Below are 15,197 nucleotides of genomic sequence, written 5' to 3'. Positions count from 1 at the left end.
AACTTGTAGTTATAAAAAAAAATAAAATAAATGTTTTACGACAACTTTTGTTGTTTAAAATAACATAGGTAATTGTTTTAAATAACAATATTAAAAAGTTGTATTTTATTTTTGTCAAGTAAATTAATTGAATTTCGTTGATTAATTAAAAATTATTTCATAATAAATACTCTGATGATTCATATGTTTTCTTTGTATACTCCAACTCTTTTTGCTGATGATTCTTGGTGGACAAATGATGATTCCAATCTGGAATGATGTCATAAATATCTCCGTAAATATGAAATTTACAAGGCTTACATGTTGTACTACTTTTTTCATTGTCATTCATTTGTACATCATACAAATCATCAAGTGGAAGAGATATAACAATATCATCTACACCTGTTTTGTCTTGTTCTTCTTTTTTAATATCACAGTTATTTTTGTAGAATGTTTTTTTATTTTTAACATGATTCGTGCCAACAATGTGTGTCCAAATTTTCATATCTATTGACATATCTAAACTTGATGGTTGTATTAAAATGCACGAACAAACCATACACCACCAGAATGATTTTACACATATATTATTTTTTTCAGAAATAAATTTAATTTCCGGTGGATATTCATTTGTACTTTCAGCAATTTTTAAATATTCCTCTGATAAATATTGCTTTTTAATGGGTCTTGGACCACTTACTTGGCGTTTCAATATTAACTTAGCATGTTCTGCATCTTGAATATGACATGATATTTTATCAAAACCTCTTATGGTGACATGACATGGACGACAATAAAAAATGTCACTGATTGTAGTTGACAAAATTCCTACTGGCAATTTAGTATTCTTTAAACATCCAGTCTCAGTATAAATATTTGTCAACCTTTTGAAGTGTTCAATACAATCAATGTGTTTCAAAAGTTTTGTTATTGTAAACATTTTAAGTTTACACAATGTACATTCAAATACAACTGATTCATCATCATCATCAAGATAATTTACTTTTATTCCAATTGGTAAATCAAGATCATCAAGATCTTGGAGAGTGTTTAATTTATTTTCTAACTTTTCTAATTGATCATTATGTGATAGCCCATTGCAATGAATTTGTACTTGTTCTAGTGTAGAAAATCGTATATCACATATTCCACAAGTGAATGGAAATGGTCCAGTATATTTCGTTGAATATTTTAATTTTTCTGACACTTGTAAAGACTGTTTGTCATCGTCATAAACATCATCATGATCACCATCAACTGTCTCATCTTGTTTGTCACTTTTACAACTTAAAATAGATTCACTTTTCTGTTGATCAATGTTACTGACATGTTTTTTACTATGCTGAGAAATTTCTGATGTTAAAATATCAACATCACATATCCAACACCAGCAATATTTTTCATTTACTGGAAACACATTATTATTGTGATAAAATGACACTGGAATATTACGTGAATCATACAAATTGTATTTTAATTTTGGAAACTTTTTCTTCACGATGTCTGTATGTTCTTGAGATTTATTATGTTTATTTACTTCATGTGAATAATTGAATGTTTCTTTACATAAATAACAATAAAAGCAATTATCAATATACAAAATGAAGTTTCTTAAATAATGAGTTGTCCTTGTATAATAATACCACGGATACAATCTATGACTTTTAGCATGACTAAAAAATTCTTCTGCAATCAGTTCTCTGTTACACGTTTTACACTTTATTATACCATCAATGTTATCAGAAAAATTTTCTTTATATTTTTTTAATGTATCAATATGAATTTCAGTTTCAAGATGTTTTTGTAGATGAACAATTTTGTCTTTCCTTTTGTGAATAGGAGCCACACAAATTAAGCAAATAAATTTATTAGACTCGGCTGTGATGATAACACCATCTTTTAATTTATATCTTGGCATTATTTATAGAATTTTTTTCTTCTTCTTCTTCTTCAACCTTAAAAACAAAATAAAAACAAAATTACAATAACTGATATGAGTATATTATTTACTTGTTAACTTACTGTGATTTTTAAAAATTGATAATAATCTTATCTAACTTTGGACAAGTTGATCTTGTTACACACTTAATACCACTTAATTCACAATGATTAATAAACAAGTGTTGAAACACAAAGTTAGTCACAATCAACAATCAACAATCAACTATCAACAATCAACAATCAACTATCAACAATCAACAATATAACACAAAATAATTAACAAATAAATTAATTAATTAGTATACTAATTTTAACATTTAATTAACAAGATCCACAGATCCACTTTGGTCTTTCTCCTTCTCTCACCAACTTGTGTTGTTTTTTTTTTTTTTTTAACACACATGAAATAACGTTTTTCTATCATAATAATAACAACAACAACGATAATAATAATAATAATACAGACACAATAAAGCGTCGCCCTCTGCCAGCACAAATTAATACTCAGTAGAAATACATTTTTTTTCCTTGTTGAATTTCTCTCTCTCTATCTTTACCCTTTCCATGTTATTACATTCTCCAATGGTGGCGATGGTGGTGGTGGTGGTAGACCTTTGTTGATTATCTCTTTATTGTCATGACTTTGTACACTTTGTAATGTTTATAAAAATTATTCCATCAAGTGAATGTTAAAAAAACTACATATTTTTTTTATTAAATTTATTATTTATAATTTAATTTAGTCAACTTATTCACTGTCCTCATGTTGTGTCCAGAAGTATGGAATTTCAAAGCACCAAAACATCAATTAAATATTATCAATACTTGCATAAAAAAAGCTGAAATAAATACAACAATTAAAAATCATTACAACAATCATTCAGTAAGAAAATAAATACAATTCAATTGTCTATTGTTTTAAGTATATTTTTATAATTATAGATTTTATTATTATTATTTTTTTTGTTGTTGTTATTTAAGACAAAGTACTTATAGCTATTAAATATATTTTTTAATATTATTATTTTATTTATGTAATTTTAACTCACATTGGAACAATGCCAGGTGTCTGTAGTGATTCCAAATTCAAAAAACATACCAGAAGTTTTAATTGACAGTATCCTTGAGGACTCGGATTATTACAAAGTTGAGGGTGTAACTGCTTCACAACTTGTTAACAAAGAATTCATAGAAGCATTTGTAAAAAAAGGCAAGTAAATATTTAATGTTAAAAAAAAATCTTTAAATAATAAAAGGTTTTTATTTTTTTGGAATGAATCCATCAACATTAAATACATTTCTAAAATTATATCTTATTTAATATTATTTTAGGTGAATTAAGTTTACTGTCAGTAAATGTTAAAATTGATCTTGATAATGTTATAACAATAACACCAAATGGAATATTAATATTATCATTAAATATTGAGGATTTTCAATCACTGGGAATTGAAGGAAAATTATCATATTTTGATAGAAATAAACAAACACGTTACGGTAAGATAATTAAATACTGATAAAAAACAATTAAAAAAAAATTTTAAAAAAGTGTAATAAAGAAGATAATAAATATGCCAAGAAAAAATAAAGTGCCTACACTTGAAGAACTTGCACTATGTTCAATCGGTGAATATGTGACAAAATTTGGTAAATCAATTGTCAATAAAATTTGCAATAATAAAATTAATAACAATAATAATAATGATATACTTGATAAACAATTAAATTTAATGAAAATACGTTTATCAACAAATGTACCATGGAATATATACAATGACATGGCTAAAAAAGTATTAAATTCAATAATGAATTTAATAAATAAAACAAAAAATTCATACAATGATTATGAACCAATATGTTTATTTTTATCAGAATTTAATGTATATGTTAATTTAATTGACGTTGTTATACATAATAATTTACGTACAATTGAATTTTCAAAATGGCCAAAAATAATGCGACATATGTTGTATAATAATTTAATAAATATGTCAGGTTTAGAAATACTTGATTTAGGATCTGGTTCAGATGGCTGGCGTACATCTGATATTGAAAAATTAATAATAAATGGTATTAAAAATATGAATAATTTAATATCATTTACATTATGTTTTGATTGTACAGATAATATTATAACAGCTGTTTGTAATAATTGTAAAAAATTACAAATTATTGATGTAACAGCATCAAGATCAGTTACTGATCGTAGTGTTAATGAATTATTAAAATGTCATTATTTACGTGATATAAAATTATTTCGTACATCATTAACAATAAATGGTTATTCAATATTATTAAAAAATTTATATTATTTAGAAAATATTGGAAGATGTGATGATATTGGTATAATACTTGAAAATATAAATAAAAATAATATAAATAATAATAAAATTAATTTAAATATTAAAACATTTGAATCACGTAATATAACAATTGAACATTTATTTTATGTCATTGATATTTGTCCATATATAACATGTTTATCAATGATGTGTAATGAAAAAATTCAAGATTTACGTATACTTTCAACATTAAAAAATTTAGTTGAATTAAAATTATTATCATGTGATTATTATGGTGATTATGTTAATGAATTATTAGAATTAACAAATCAAAGATTATTAAAATTACATTTTGAACATGTTGATGAAATTGATAAAAGTGCACTTATTTATATAAGTCAATATTGTCCAAATATTAAAACTCTTATATTTTATAATTGTGATTTTTTGGATAATATAACAACAAATTTTCATAAACTAATAATAACACCATTTAAATATTTAGAATATATTAAATGTATTGCTGATTGTGCAAGTGATCATCTTGAATTTTTATTATCACATTGTATTAATATTAAATTTATACAACTTGGCTCATCAACTGGTATAGGTGATTTAACAATGAAAAATGTATTTAATAATAATTGTATGACTAAACTTGAAGAAATTAAAATACTTTATAGTAGTGATTTATCCATGAAAACAGTCAAGTTATTAATGAAAAATTGTGAAAATTTAAGAAGATTATCAGAGCTTGAAAGTTGGCATGGTATATCGTCAAGTGAACTTGATATATTTAGAAATGAACTGAGAATTAATAATGTTGATTTGGATACAAGTCCAACACTTTCATTTGCTTGAATTCATTAACAATACAAAAAAAAAAAAACAATTGCTTTACATCAATCAACGTAGAGTTAGTCAAGTTTTTAAGCCCAATATAATAATAATAACAATACTTATAATAACAATAATAATCGTGATAATGTACGTGTAGAATTTTTTACTGAATAATTTTAACGATATAATATAATGGCATTGTCTGTCATTTTTTTTTATTCATTTTAAAATATTATAAACCAGGTACTAAGATTATAATAATATTATTATTTTGTGTGTCATGATACAACGAATATATTTTTGTACTAGTCTTTGTACTATTGTACAGCATTGAACTGTGATTCAAAACACTTCCATATGCAATTCATTGTTCATGTGTTGCAACAACAAATACATTTTTTAAAAAAAGCCATGTGCATATTTGGAAGAATAATGATATTTAATGTGACATGACGATTTATATTCCTAAAATAATTTTGTAATTAAAAAGAAAAGAAAAAAAAAAACATCTACATTTTAATTATGTATTTTTAACTTTTTTTTTTTTTTTTTTTTTTTTTGTTTCAATTTTTTATTTTTTATTTTTTATTTTTGTTCTTGGAAATTTTTATTTTGACAAAAAATAAAATAAAAATAGTCGTCGAAATAAATTTGAACGAGGAAACATTTACACCAGGAAAAAAAAATTATGAACGAGTACGTAGCTGCCTTGAAAATAATTTAAAGCAAAAATTTGATGTTGTGTTGTCATGGGATCCACCAGGTAATATTTTAGCTCTTTTTATTTTTTTATTATCATTGGAAAAATTGTGTAATATTAATTTTTCTAAATGTTTTATTAGATGACAAACTATGTCCATCATCAGTGGCTTCTTGGTTTTACAATCAAGGCAATAAAGTATCACTTTGTCATCAAAAAACATCAAAACTTGTACATTATTCTCTTGATGTACCAACACTAGAAGATGGCTACAAAGCCGAGGATATTTTTGAATGGATTGGGATACTCAGTATTGATGGTGACATGTAAGATAAATTTTTATAATTAAAAATAATTATTTTTTTGACATTATAATATATCTATAATTATTTTGTTTAACAGGAAAAATAAAGATACTGAAAATTATGTGAATTCTTACGTTTGTCCAAAGCCAAATACACCAGTTGATCAAGTATTTCATTTTGAATGTACAGGATATTTTTCAAGATCAAAAATAAATAAAATTTATGAATTAATTAAAACATTAATTTCAAATGATAATGAATTACAAACACCCTGGATGAGTCTTCATATTCATGGCTTTGCAGATAGTCCAATTAGTTGGTCTACAAAAGAACATAATTATTACACCGATGGTGATAATAGTTTAACAATTATTTTTCATTCAAATGAAAATGCCATTGTACAAAAAAGTCTGAGTTCCAATTCAAAACCAAGAATTTTTCAGTAAAAAAAAAATTATATTAATTAATAAAGGTTTTTTCAATCAATAACTATTTTTTTTCTTTTAAATAATTTATAATAAAACCCAGTTAAAGCTAATAAGTAAATTTAATTTAATCATTGCATAGTCAATACACTTTGATTATTATTGAAAATGTGGACAATTTTTTTTTTATAAATATATTAGGATTAATTAATAACTATTTTATAAATTTAATATTTATTAAAATTGATTAATCAAGCTGTAATGCAAAATAATTAATCAGAATTTTCTTCATGGAAATTTTTCTTGAATCAAAAAAAAAATAAATTATCGAAAAAAAATGTAATAATTCATTTTGCATTTGCATAAATTGATCAAACAACTTTCACAAAATAATAATGATAATAATACTTGGTCTATTTATTTGTTTTTTTTTTTTTTTATTAAACGTGATTTTTGTGTATTTTTTTTATACTTTCTAATGACTAGTGACAAAAAAATTATTATTTATCAAGTAATGACAATACAAACAACAAATAAAAAAAACTACAATTTTATAAATAATGTGCACGTGACTAGTGTGCAATAATATCATATGTATACCTATATATAAATATTTTGCGAATTAAAAAAAAATAAGCGTAATAGTTTTTTTGTCATTTTTGTTGGAATAATAAAACATGAATATTTGAGCTAACATTAAAATAAATAAATAAAATATATAAGTTTTTAAATTAGTACATGAGAGCTTTCAGATTCTGTAAATTTAAGTTTTTGATTGAGATAAAGATCTTCGATACCCGAGCCAACAGACATTCTTGATTTTGATCGAGCCATTAAATCATTTATTTCATCAAGATCACGACTGTATCTAAAATATAGAAAAATAAATATTATTATGATTCGAAAATCCAAGTAAAATATAATTAATAATTTGCTAAACTAACCGACTAGTTGGTCGACTAGGATTATCTGATGAATCAGATGATCTTTGTATCATTGATTCACCATCATCAGTTATAAAAGATGTTGAATTGCCAGAAGGAAATAACATTGTATGTTTTAAAAGATCACCACTCATAAATGGTGGTAGACTATCTTCATCATCATCATCATCAGCAATTAAATGATTTGCACTATCAACAGCAATTGATTCAACCATATCAAGCCATTGTTGATTATGTGAACGAAATTTTTCAACTTTAATTCTTGCTGCCCAATCTGTATCACACAAAGCAATAACATCCAAACAAGCATCACAAACTTTTCTTATTGCTGGATTTTTATCATGCATTAAATCAATTAAATAACCTGGTGCTTCATTACCAGTTTCTTTAATTAAATAACCTCTTGTTGATTCATGCATTGATATTTGATAAAATACATAAATAATTTGTAATACAATTTCATCATCTTCTTGTTTAGCTTTTAATAATTCAATTAATGATAATAATATATCAGCTTTACATAATAATCTTGCACAGTCTTCATCAATTGCTGATGTACCCAAAAATATAACAATTTCAAGTACCAAATCATCTTGTACTTTACCTGGTACTAAATTATTACGTATCCATGGTATTAAATTACATCTTTGTAATATTTGTGAATAATCTAAATCAGATAATGCTAAATTACCCAATACACCAATTATTTCAAGTATAAAATCATGTGAATCTGATTGTGTTAATGCCATTGCAAAATCACCAACAAATTCAATAAAATTAATTTTTGTTTCTTCATGTTGTGCAATATTTCTTATTATTTTCATAATTAATGGATCTTGATTACGAAATGCTTTTTTTATTAATCCTTGAAGACGATTATTTTCAATCATTAATTGTGAATTTTTATTATTTGCAGCAATATTAATGCATAAACCAATTAATTCACGTTTTATATATTTATTATCAACAGCAGTATCACCACCATTATTGTTATTATTAATATTGTTATCATTATCATCATCATCATCAATTTCTAATATCATATCAGTTATCATTGATATACAATCAGTATATCCAAACATTGATTTAACTTTATCATCAATACTCAAATGATATAATAAACCCAATATAATTTTTTTACTTTTAACATCATTTTTTTCTAATAATTTTACAAATTTTGGTAATAGACCAACTCTAATCATTTTACCACGTAATTTTGTATCAAATGAAAGATTAAATAATAACTTTAATGTACTTAATACAAGATCAAAATTATTATTATTATTTTGCAATAATTTTGGTAATTTTTCAATGATATTTTCATCAGCCATGTGATCTTTATTTTCACGAAATATTGATAATTTTTTTAAAAATGTTATAACTAATATTAGTAAATCAATATTTGAACGTTCTAATGTTTTAATTAACATACCAATAATATTTTTTTTACGCATTTTTCTTTCAACTTCAGTATTTTCAGCAATATTTAATAATAAATAATATGCAACACGTAATAACTGTTCTTGTTTTTTAGTTAAACTTTTAAATTTTTTTCTACTTTTATCTAATTCGTCCTTTAAATGTTTTAATTCAATGTCAGTTATATGCATATTAATATCTGTTGTTTTTTTTTTATATTCATAATCAATTGGTCCATCTGTATTCCATATATCATCGATAAATTTTAATTTTTTATCATTATTATTATCATGATTTATTGATGGAAATAATACAAGTCCAGTTGTTGTTTCAAAATGTTTTTTACGTTTATCCATATCATCTTTCCATTGTTCATATCGTAGTAATTCAAAATCAACAATTTCCATACACAATGAACCAATTCTATATTCAAGTACAATATTATGAAATTGACTGTATGTAGAAAAACAAAAAAATATATAAATTATATTTGTTGATAATTCAATACTACGTCTCCAATCTTCACGTAATACTCTTGCTAATGCTGATAGTAATGATTCATTTTTAGTTAATTCCAATAAATTATCTGGTATACGTGCCAATTGTAATATCAATGATGAACCTTTTATTTTACCTGGTATTTCTTCATATAAAAGTTCTATGTAACTATCAACATTACTTATTATTGCACGTTCAAAATCACCATTGTCTGAACTTGTTGTATTTGAAGAAGTTGGACGTGGTGGTTGAGCATTACTATCATATCCTGTTTAACAAAAAAAAAAAAAAAAAACAATTTTAAAAATCAATAAACACAACAGAACATTCAATTACATATTATTATTGTTATTATTATTTACCTTCGTTATTGATTTTACGATTTTGTAAATAATAAATTAATTGTTCAACTTCATGAAGTTTTGATTCATGAATTAATGTACATTTTTCCATGACTTCTTTAGCTAATAATGATACATTTGTATCTGCATTTAGACTTTTTAGTCTAATTATTTTTTGACATTCCTGTAAATTAAATTATATGAAAAAAAATTATTATAATATATTGTTGTTATTGATAAAATTAATATTAATATTTTGGTAATGTTGGTTAATTTATATTATTGTTATTAATGTTTTTTTTTTGTGAAAAAATATACATCACCTTTCGATCACCAAGCATTGGATCTCCAAGTTCACCAAGTATAAGTGCCTCGACATCATAATTAACAACAAGAGCTTTTTCTGTTGGATGTACATCTAAACTACCTGATCTCACTTTTCTAATTAAATAAAAAATATAAATAAATAATATTTAATTAATAATCAATGCGACAAATGGACACATAACATGTCAAAAATTAAAGAGAGAAAATACAATATTACCTTTTTAAAAACTTTGCTTCCTCCATTTTTTTAATTATTAATACGAAAAATTTATTAATTAACTGTTATTTATTTAATTAGATAATTATCTTTATTTGTTTGGTATTAATCAAGACGTCAAAACTCAAAAAAAATAAATTTGTTATTTTGACACTTCAGGCATCCGTTGCATGAGTCACTCGATTATTATTATTTTATTTTTTTTTTTTCAATGTCTATTATCACGGTACATCAATATATTTTTTTTTTTTTTTTTATTATCAATACAATTGAATACAATGTACAATATGATGATGGAAAAAAACAAAATTTCAAATGAGGATGTTGTACACTCAGACCAATTCAGATTTCAGACCAAAAATTTATGTCAATTGCTCAATCATAATGTTTAAATAGATAAAATTATTTTATCAGCTTTCTTTCTGTTATCGATCAATCTTTCTTCTGTTGCTTCATTTCAAAATAAAAGTACTTTCTATATTAAAAATATTTGTTTATTCGTCTGTAGCTATTTAATGTAATTATATTTATTTAATAAACACACAATTTATATAAATTAAATTAATAATTTAATTTACAAAAAGTTTATCAAATAAAAAAAATACATTTTATAAATTAATTTTATATTTAAAATGTCTATTAAAAAAATTATTATTGATTGTGATTGTGGTACTGATGATGCTGTTGCATTGGTCTTGCTTATATCAGCTCATAAACTTAAAAAAATTGAAATTAAAGCAATAACTTGTGTTGCTGGTAATGCACCAGTTGATTGTGTTGTTAAAAATGTCTTCAGGACTCTTCAAGTTTGTGATTCTCTTGATGTAAGACATTATATATCATTAAAAATATAAAATACAAGCTTAATTTTATTGTTTAAATTTTTTTTTCAAGATACCAGTTTACAAGGGAGCTCATTCTTCATTGATTTCAATTGAAAGAACAGTAAAAGCAGCTGATCTTTCGTATCATGGTAGTGATGGTTTTGGAGATTATTATAAAGACAATGTTGACATCAGTAAATTGCAAGATGAACATGCTGTTGTTGCTATAAAAAATATTATTAATAAATATCCAAGTAATTATTTTGTTGGGCTAATTTGATTACAAGCCAAATATATATTTAATAATAATTTTTTACAGATGAAATTTCGGTTCTTTGTCTTGCTCCACTTACAAATATTGCACTTGTTATCAAGATGTTTCCAGAAATACTTGATAATGTTAAAGATTTTTATGCTATGGGAGGAAACTCAACAGGTTTATAATTATTATTTGTTGTAATAAAAATTATATAATATTAATAATTATTTATAAATAATTTCAGCAAAAGGAAACACTACATCACAAGCTGAATTTAATTTTTACATTGATCCAGAAAGTGTTCATATTGTTTTGGAAAGTAACAAAAAACCATTTTGGCTGCTTCCCTGGGAAACTTGTATTAAATCTACTCTAACACATGTAAATATTATAATTCATAATTTTAATAAAAAATAATTAATATTATAATTATTTTAGGACTGGCGTTATAATGTATTAGGAAAATTAAATACAAAAACAATTGAATTAATTAACAATGCAGAAAAATCAATTGTTTTAAAAGCAGAAAAAAATAAAAAGTATCAACCTTGTGATGCAATAATAGCAGGAATAATTCTTGATTCAAAGCTAATTGAAGAAGTACATGATTATCATGCTGATATTGAATTAGCTGGAAGTAAAACAAGAGGCCAAGTTGTTTTGGATCATCTTCAAACAAATAAATCAAATATTTGGCTTATTGAAAATATTAATTTTGATAGATTTAAAGAATTATTATTATCTGCATTTGATGAAACCTACGAGCCAAATATTCTCAAGACTCTATAATTAATTTTTATATGATTAACAGAGTTCTATATTTTTTTTTTTTTTACATTTGATTTATTTCAGAATTTTTATAACTTGATTAAATATGTTGACACTGTTCTTTTTTATTGCTTTAAAATTTTCAATAATAATAAATCTACTCTGTACATGATCAACATAATTTTCCAACTATTATAATTGAGACAAAAAAAAAGAAAAAAATTATTATTATCTATTAAAAATAAATGATTAATTTTTTAACATAATTTGTTTTTAACAACTTTGAATAAATAATTATAAACGTAATTTAATTAATTAATTTTTATTATCATCGTTACTTGGTGTTGATGTTAATTGAGAATCCTGAATTTGTTTTCTTGTTTCCTTATTTGTTTTAAGTAATTCAACTAATTCAGCACGTATAACGTCATTTTTTGTTTCAAGGTTATCCAATACTGAATTAAGTTGATCCAGCTGAGCATTCAAGGATTGAAATTCTGTAAAAATAAATACCACAGTTGCGTTAATTAATTATTATATTGTTTAATGTAAAAAAGATATTTATTATAAAAAAACAATAACAACAATGGTGGTCGATAATGATGGAGTAGAATTTGTGAGCTACGTCTTGTTAAATATCAAGATTTAATTCATTGAATAAATTAAAATATCAAATTTGTACTCACCAGCATCATCGTAATTATCATCTTCAGATTCAAGACTGTTGTCATCGTCCTCGTTGACATTATTACAAGGTTCAACAGCGTTTACAACCATGTTTTCATCTGAGTTTAAAACCATATCTTTCATTACAAATATTAATCAACAATCAGCTGATCAGTCGTCTTGATTTTGCCACGCCTCGTCCACCATCTTTGATTTTATATTGTTATTATTTTTTAAACAAATAAATAAATAAACAAACAAATAATTTATTATCAACAGCTTAATTAAAAAAATAATTGTTGAATTTATTTTGTAAAATAATAATTATATTTTTACTATTTTTGTTAAAAAAAAAAAAAAAAGAGAAAATTGAAAATATCTAATAATTATTCCATGTTAATTTTTTTATTACAGTAAAATTTTAAATTCAAAACCAATTAATTGTATAAATATCTCAATGTAAATTTAAAAAAGAAAATTTTTATTTTTATTACAATTTTATAAATAAAGAAATAATAATTCTATTTTCTTTTTTTTTTCGATTCATTTGGATTTTTTTTCATCCAATATTTAAATTCACCACGTCCTTGTCTAAGTCCAAGCATTGCAGATTTTGAATTGACATCTCTTGTGGTAAATGGAGAATATCCAGCAATATAATCATCATTCAATGGATCATTTTTCATTTTAGCCAGTCTTGATAATTTTTGATCAGGCATTGGTTGATCAACAATACGAATTGGATTACATGCATGTTTTCCTCCTTTTGGAGTTGGCATTGAAAACTATAAAAATTAAAAAATACAAATAAATTAAAATTAATCAATTAATAATAATGAAAATTTATATATTTATAAATGATTCTTACTCTTTTTCCACGTGCTGTAAGTGGTCTATTAAAATTAATATGAATTTTTTGATTGCCTTTGTCATCAATTGATACAGCAACCTTTTTTAATGTTTTATTTCCACATGAAGGACAAAAAACATTGGTCATAATACTTGTTGTTGCAAAACAAGCATAACAACGAAATATAAATGTTCTAACTTGTTTTATAACACGTCCATCTAATGCAGCAACATTAAGACCAATTTGTTTTAATACATTTTGCATTGCAAAATCAGTTGTCATACAGGCAACTTTAACTGGTTTTTCTGATACAAATTCTGCATTCATTTTTTTCTTTGCTTCTTTGACATTACCTATTATTAGAAATAGAAATAAAATTATATTAAACATATAATAAATTATTAAAAACATGCTTAAAAAAATGTATAATAAAACTTACTTGGTGTAATCCAACCATCATCATCATCACCATCTTCTTCTTCGTCGTCTTCTTCTTCATCTTCATTACAATCATCAGATTCTTGATCAACAGGTGCAAGAATATCATCAGCATTGTCACCATCTTCTAATTTTAAATCTTCAATGTTAACATCAAGAGTTTTAAATTTTTCAGCTAAATCATTGGATTCAATGTTTTCATTATCATTAGTGTCTTCATCCTCTTCATCGTCATCATTATCCTCCTCTTCCTCATCATCATCTTCATCCTCTTTATCATTTTCAGCTAATTTATTAGATTCAGTATTTTTATTATCATCTTTATCTTTATCATCATCGTCATCATCATTATTTTCAGGTAAATAAAATCCAGCAACACTTTTTGGATGAGCCAAAAGTTGAGTTTTATGGGTTGGTAATGTTTTAGCAATTGATGGAGCTTCTTTTAAATGTTCAGTACCAACTTTTTCTTTCTCTAATTGATATGTTAAAGCAATAACTCTAATATCTGTTGCTGATAGACTTGTATAATCACCAGTTTTTTTTGAAAATTCAGTAACTAGAAAAATTTAAATAATAAATAATTTATATTAATATTATATTATTTGAACAATTTTATAAATAAAATTAAACTTACCAAATTTAATATTTTCTGAAAATACATCTTTAACAGTTAAATCATATGGAAGAACAACAAGTCTTTTTAGTTGTCTTTTACTTGTTATTTCATTAACAACACTTGGCTCAGTTATTATATTTTCTCCAACTTCCTATAATTAAAAATAAAATAAACAAATTAATAATAATAAAAATAAATATTTTAAATAACAATTAAACAAATTATTAAAGCTAATCATATACACATGGTGTCTAACCAAAAAACAAGGAATAATAAATAACAAAATAGTTGATAAAAGTTTTGTGATATTTATTAAAATAAAATAAACATTACCTGAAGTTGAACATTTTTAATAAATGCACTTGTATCTACAATCAAGTATTCAATTTTTTGTCCAGGATTCATATTTCAGATTTATGTCAATATTTCTCTAAAAAAAAAAAAACATTAAGACCTCGTGTTCAGGGGGTTCATTTGTGTGTATGCATGTACTGTGTAGCCGTGTATTCCAATTTCCAGTGTATTTTTGCAAGCGCCATGTTTAGAATTGCG

General features: G+C 23.8%; 7 protein-coding genes across 7 annotated transcripts; 3 read left to right on the top strand and 4 right to left on the bottom strand.

Moving 5' to 3' along the window:
* Positions 1-157: 157 nt before the first annotated feature.
* On the bottom strand, positions 158-2,102 carry LOC122850977. The gene is made up of 2 exons (XM_044150020.1): positions 2,005-2,102; positions 158-1,937 (listed from the first exon to the last, which is right to left on the bottom strand). Exon 2 carries the CDS (start codon positions 1,898-1,900, stop codon positions 158-160), a length of 1,743 nt encoding a protein of 580 aa, XP_044005955.1. The 5' UTR covers positions 1,901-1,937; positions 2,005-2,102.
* A 402-nt stretch (positions 2,103-2,504) lies between these two features.
* Positions 2,505-6,556, top strand: LOC122852343 (ribonuclease P protein subunit p40-like). The gene is made up of 6 exons (XM_044152105.1): positions 2,505-2,806; positions 2,989-3,133; positions 3,256-3,420; positions 5,683-5,808; positions 5,888-6,071; positions 6,148-6,556. Exons 1-6 carry the CDS (start codon positions 2,687-2,689, stop codon positions 6,494-6,496), a joined length of 1,089 nt encoding a protein of 362 aa, XP_044008040.1. The 5' UTR covers positions 2,505-2,686; the 3' UTR covers positions 6,497-6,556.
* LOC122852333 lies at positions 3,414-5,116 on the top strand. The gene has a single exon (XM_044152088.1). The coding sequence runs from the start codon at positions 3,495-3,497 to the stop codon at positions 5,064-5,066; it is 1,572 nt and encodes a 523-aa protein (XP_044008023.1). The 5' UTR covers positions 3,414-3,494; the 3' UTR covers positions 5,067-5,116.
* On the bottom strand, positions 6,543-10,477 carry LOC122852325 (kinesin-associated protein 3). Its single transcript, XM_044152071.1, has 5 exons — positions 10,222-10,477; positions 10,001-10,118; positions 9,699-9,861; positions 7,420-9,604; positions 6,543-7,343 (listed from the first exon to the last, which is right to left on the bottom strand). Exons 1-5 carry the CDS (start codon positions 10,245-10,247, stop codon positions 7,202-7,204), a joined length of 2,634 nt encoding a protein of 877 aa, XP_044008006.1. The 5' UTR covers positions 10,248-10,477; the 3' UTR covers positions 6,543-7,201.
* Positions 10,478-10,811: 334 nt separating this feature from the next.
* Positions 10,812-12,093, top strand: LOC122852346 (inosine-uridine preferring nucleoside hydrolase-like). Its single transcript, XM_044152109.1, has 5 exons — positions 10,812-11,045; positions 11,116-11,299; positions 11,365-11,481; positions 11,549-11,685; positions 11,743-12,093. The coding sequence occupies exons 1-5, from the start codon at positions 10,854-10,856 to the stop codon at positions 12,091-12,093; spliced, it is 981 nt and encodes a 326-aa protein (XP_044008044.1). The 5' UTR covers positions 10,812-10,853.
* On the bottom strand, positions 11,973-12,956 carry LOC122852364 (bublin coiled-coil protein-like). The gene is made up of 2 exons (XM_044152126.1): positions 12,759-12,956; positions 11,973-12,569 (listed from the first exon to the last, which is right to left on the bottom strand). Exons 1-2 carry the CDS (start codon positions 12,880-12,882, stop codon positions 12,388-12,390), a joined length of 306 nt encoding a protein of 101 aa, XP_044008061.1. The 5' UTR covers positions 12,883-12,956; the 3' UTR covers positions 11,973-12,387.
* Positions 12,957-13,259: 303 nt separating this feature from the next.
* LOC122852339 (RNA-binding protein NOB1) lies at positions 13,260-15,152 on the bottom strand. Its single transcript, XM_044152100.1, has 5 exons — positions 14,979-15,152; positions 14,664-14,796; positions 14,028-14,585; positions 13,607-13,941; positions 13,260-13,523 (listed from the first exon to the last, which is right to left on the bottom strand). The coding sequence occupies exons 1-5, from the start codon at positions 15,048-15,050 to the stop codon at positions 13,260-13,262; spliced, it is 1,362 nt and encodes a 453-aa protein (XP_044008035.1). The 5' UTR covers positions 15,051-15,152.
* Between the last annotated feature and the right edge of the window lie 45 nt (positions 15,153-15,197).

Source organism: Aphidius gifuensis, linkage group LG3, assembly GCF_014905175.1.
Source record: "Aphidius gifuensis isolate YNYX2018 linkage group LG3, ASM1490517v1, whole genome shotgun sequence".
NCBI lineage: Eukaryota > Metazoa > Arthropoda > Insecta > Hymenoptera > Braconidae > Aphidius > Aphidius gifuensis.
Note: the sequence above shows the minus strand (reverse complement) of the source record. Positions and strands in the feature narration are given on the sequence as shown.

Bases quoted from the DNA above. Each gene is read 5' to 3' on its own strand.
- LOC122850977 (XM_044150020.1), bottom strand. From the start codon at position 1,900: ATGCCAAGATATAAATTAAAAGATGGTGTTATCATCACAGCCGAGTCT.
- LOC122852343 (XM_044152105.1), top strand. From the start codon at position 2,687: ATGTTGTGTCCAGAAGTATGGAATTTCAAAGCACCAAAACATCAATTA. The intron at 2,807-2,988 runs GTAAGAAAATAA...GAACAATGCCAG, and splicing joins ATCATTACAACAATCATTCA to GTGTCTGTAGTGATTCCAAA. The intron at 3,134-3,255 runs GCAAGTAAATAT...ATATTATTTTAG, and splicing joins AGAAGCATTTGTAAAAAAAG to GTGAATTAAGTTTACTGTCA.
- LOC122852333 (XM_044152088.1), top strand. From the start codon at position 3,495: ATGCCAAGAAAAAATAAAGTGCCTACACTTGAAGAACTTGCACTATGT.
- LOC122852325 (XM_044152071.1), bottom strand. From the start codon at position 10,247: ATGGAGGAAGCAAAGTTTTTAAAAAG. The intron at 9,605-9,698 runs GTAAATAATAAT...TTTGTTAAACAG, and splicing joins TCGTAAAATCAATAACGAAG to GATATGATAGTAATGCTCAA. The intron at 7,344-7,419 runs GTTAGTTTAGCA...TCTATATTTTAG, and splicing joins CCTAGTCGACCAACTAGTCG to ATACAGTCGTGATCTTGATG.
- LOC122852346 (XM_044152109.1), top strand. From the start codon at position 10,854: ATGTCTATTAAAAAAATTATTATTGATTGTGATTGTGGTACTGATGAT. The intron at 11,046-11,115 runs GTAAGACATTAT...TTTTTTTTCAAG, and splicing joins AAGTTTGTGATTCTCTTGAT to ATACCAGTTTACAAGGGAGC. The intron at 11,686-11,742 runs GTAAATATTATA...TAATTATTTTAG, and splicing joins TTAAATCTACTCTAACACAT to GACTGGCGTTATAATGTATT.
- LOC122852364 (XM_044152126.1), bottom strand. From the start codon at position 12,882: ATGAAAGATATGGTTTTAAACTCAGATGAAAACATGGTTGTAAACGCT. The intron at 12,570-12,758 runs GTGAGTACAAAT...TTATTTTTACAG, and splicing joins TGATAATTACGATGATGCTG to AATTTCAATCCTTGAATGCT.
- LOC122852339 (XM_044152100.1), bottom strand. From the start codon at position 15,050: ATGAATCCTGGACAAAAAATTGAATACTTGATTGTAGATACAAGTGCA. The intron at 13,942-14,027 runs GTAAGTTTTATT...TTCTAATAATAG, and splicing joins TGATGGTTGGATTACACCAA to GTAATGTCAAAGAAGCAAAG. The intron at 13,524-13,606 runs GTAAGAATCATT...TAATTTTTATAG, and splicing joins TTACAGCACGTGGAAAAAGA to TTTTCAATGCCAACTCCAAA.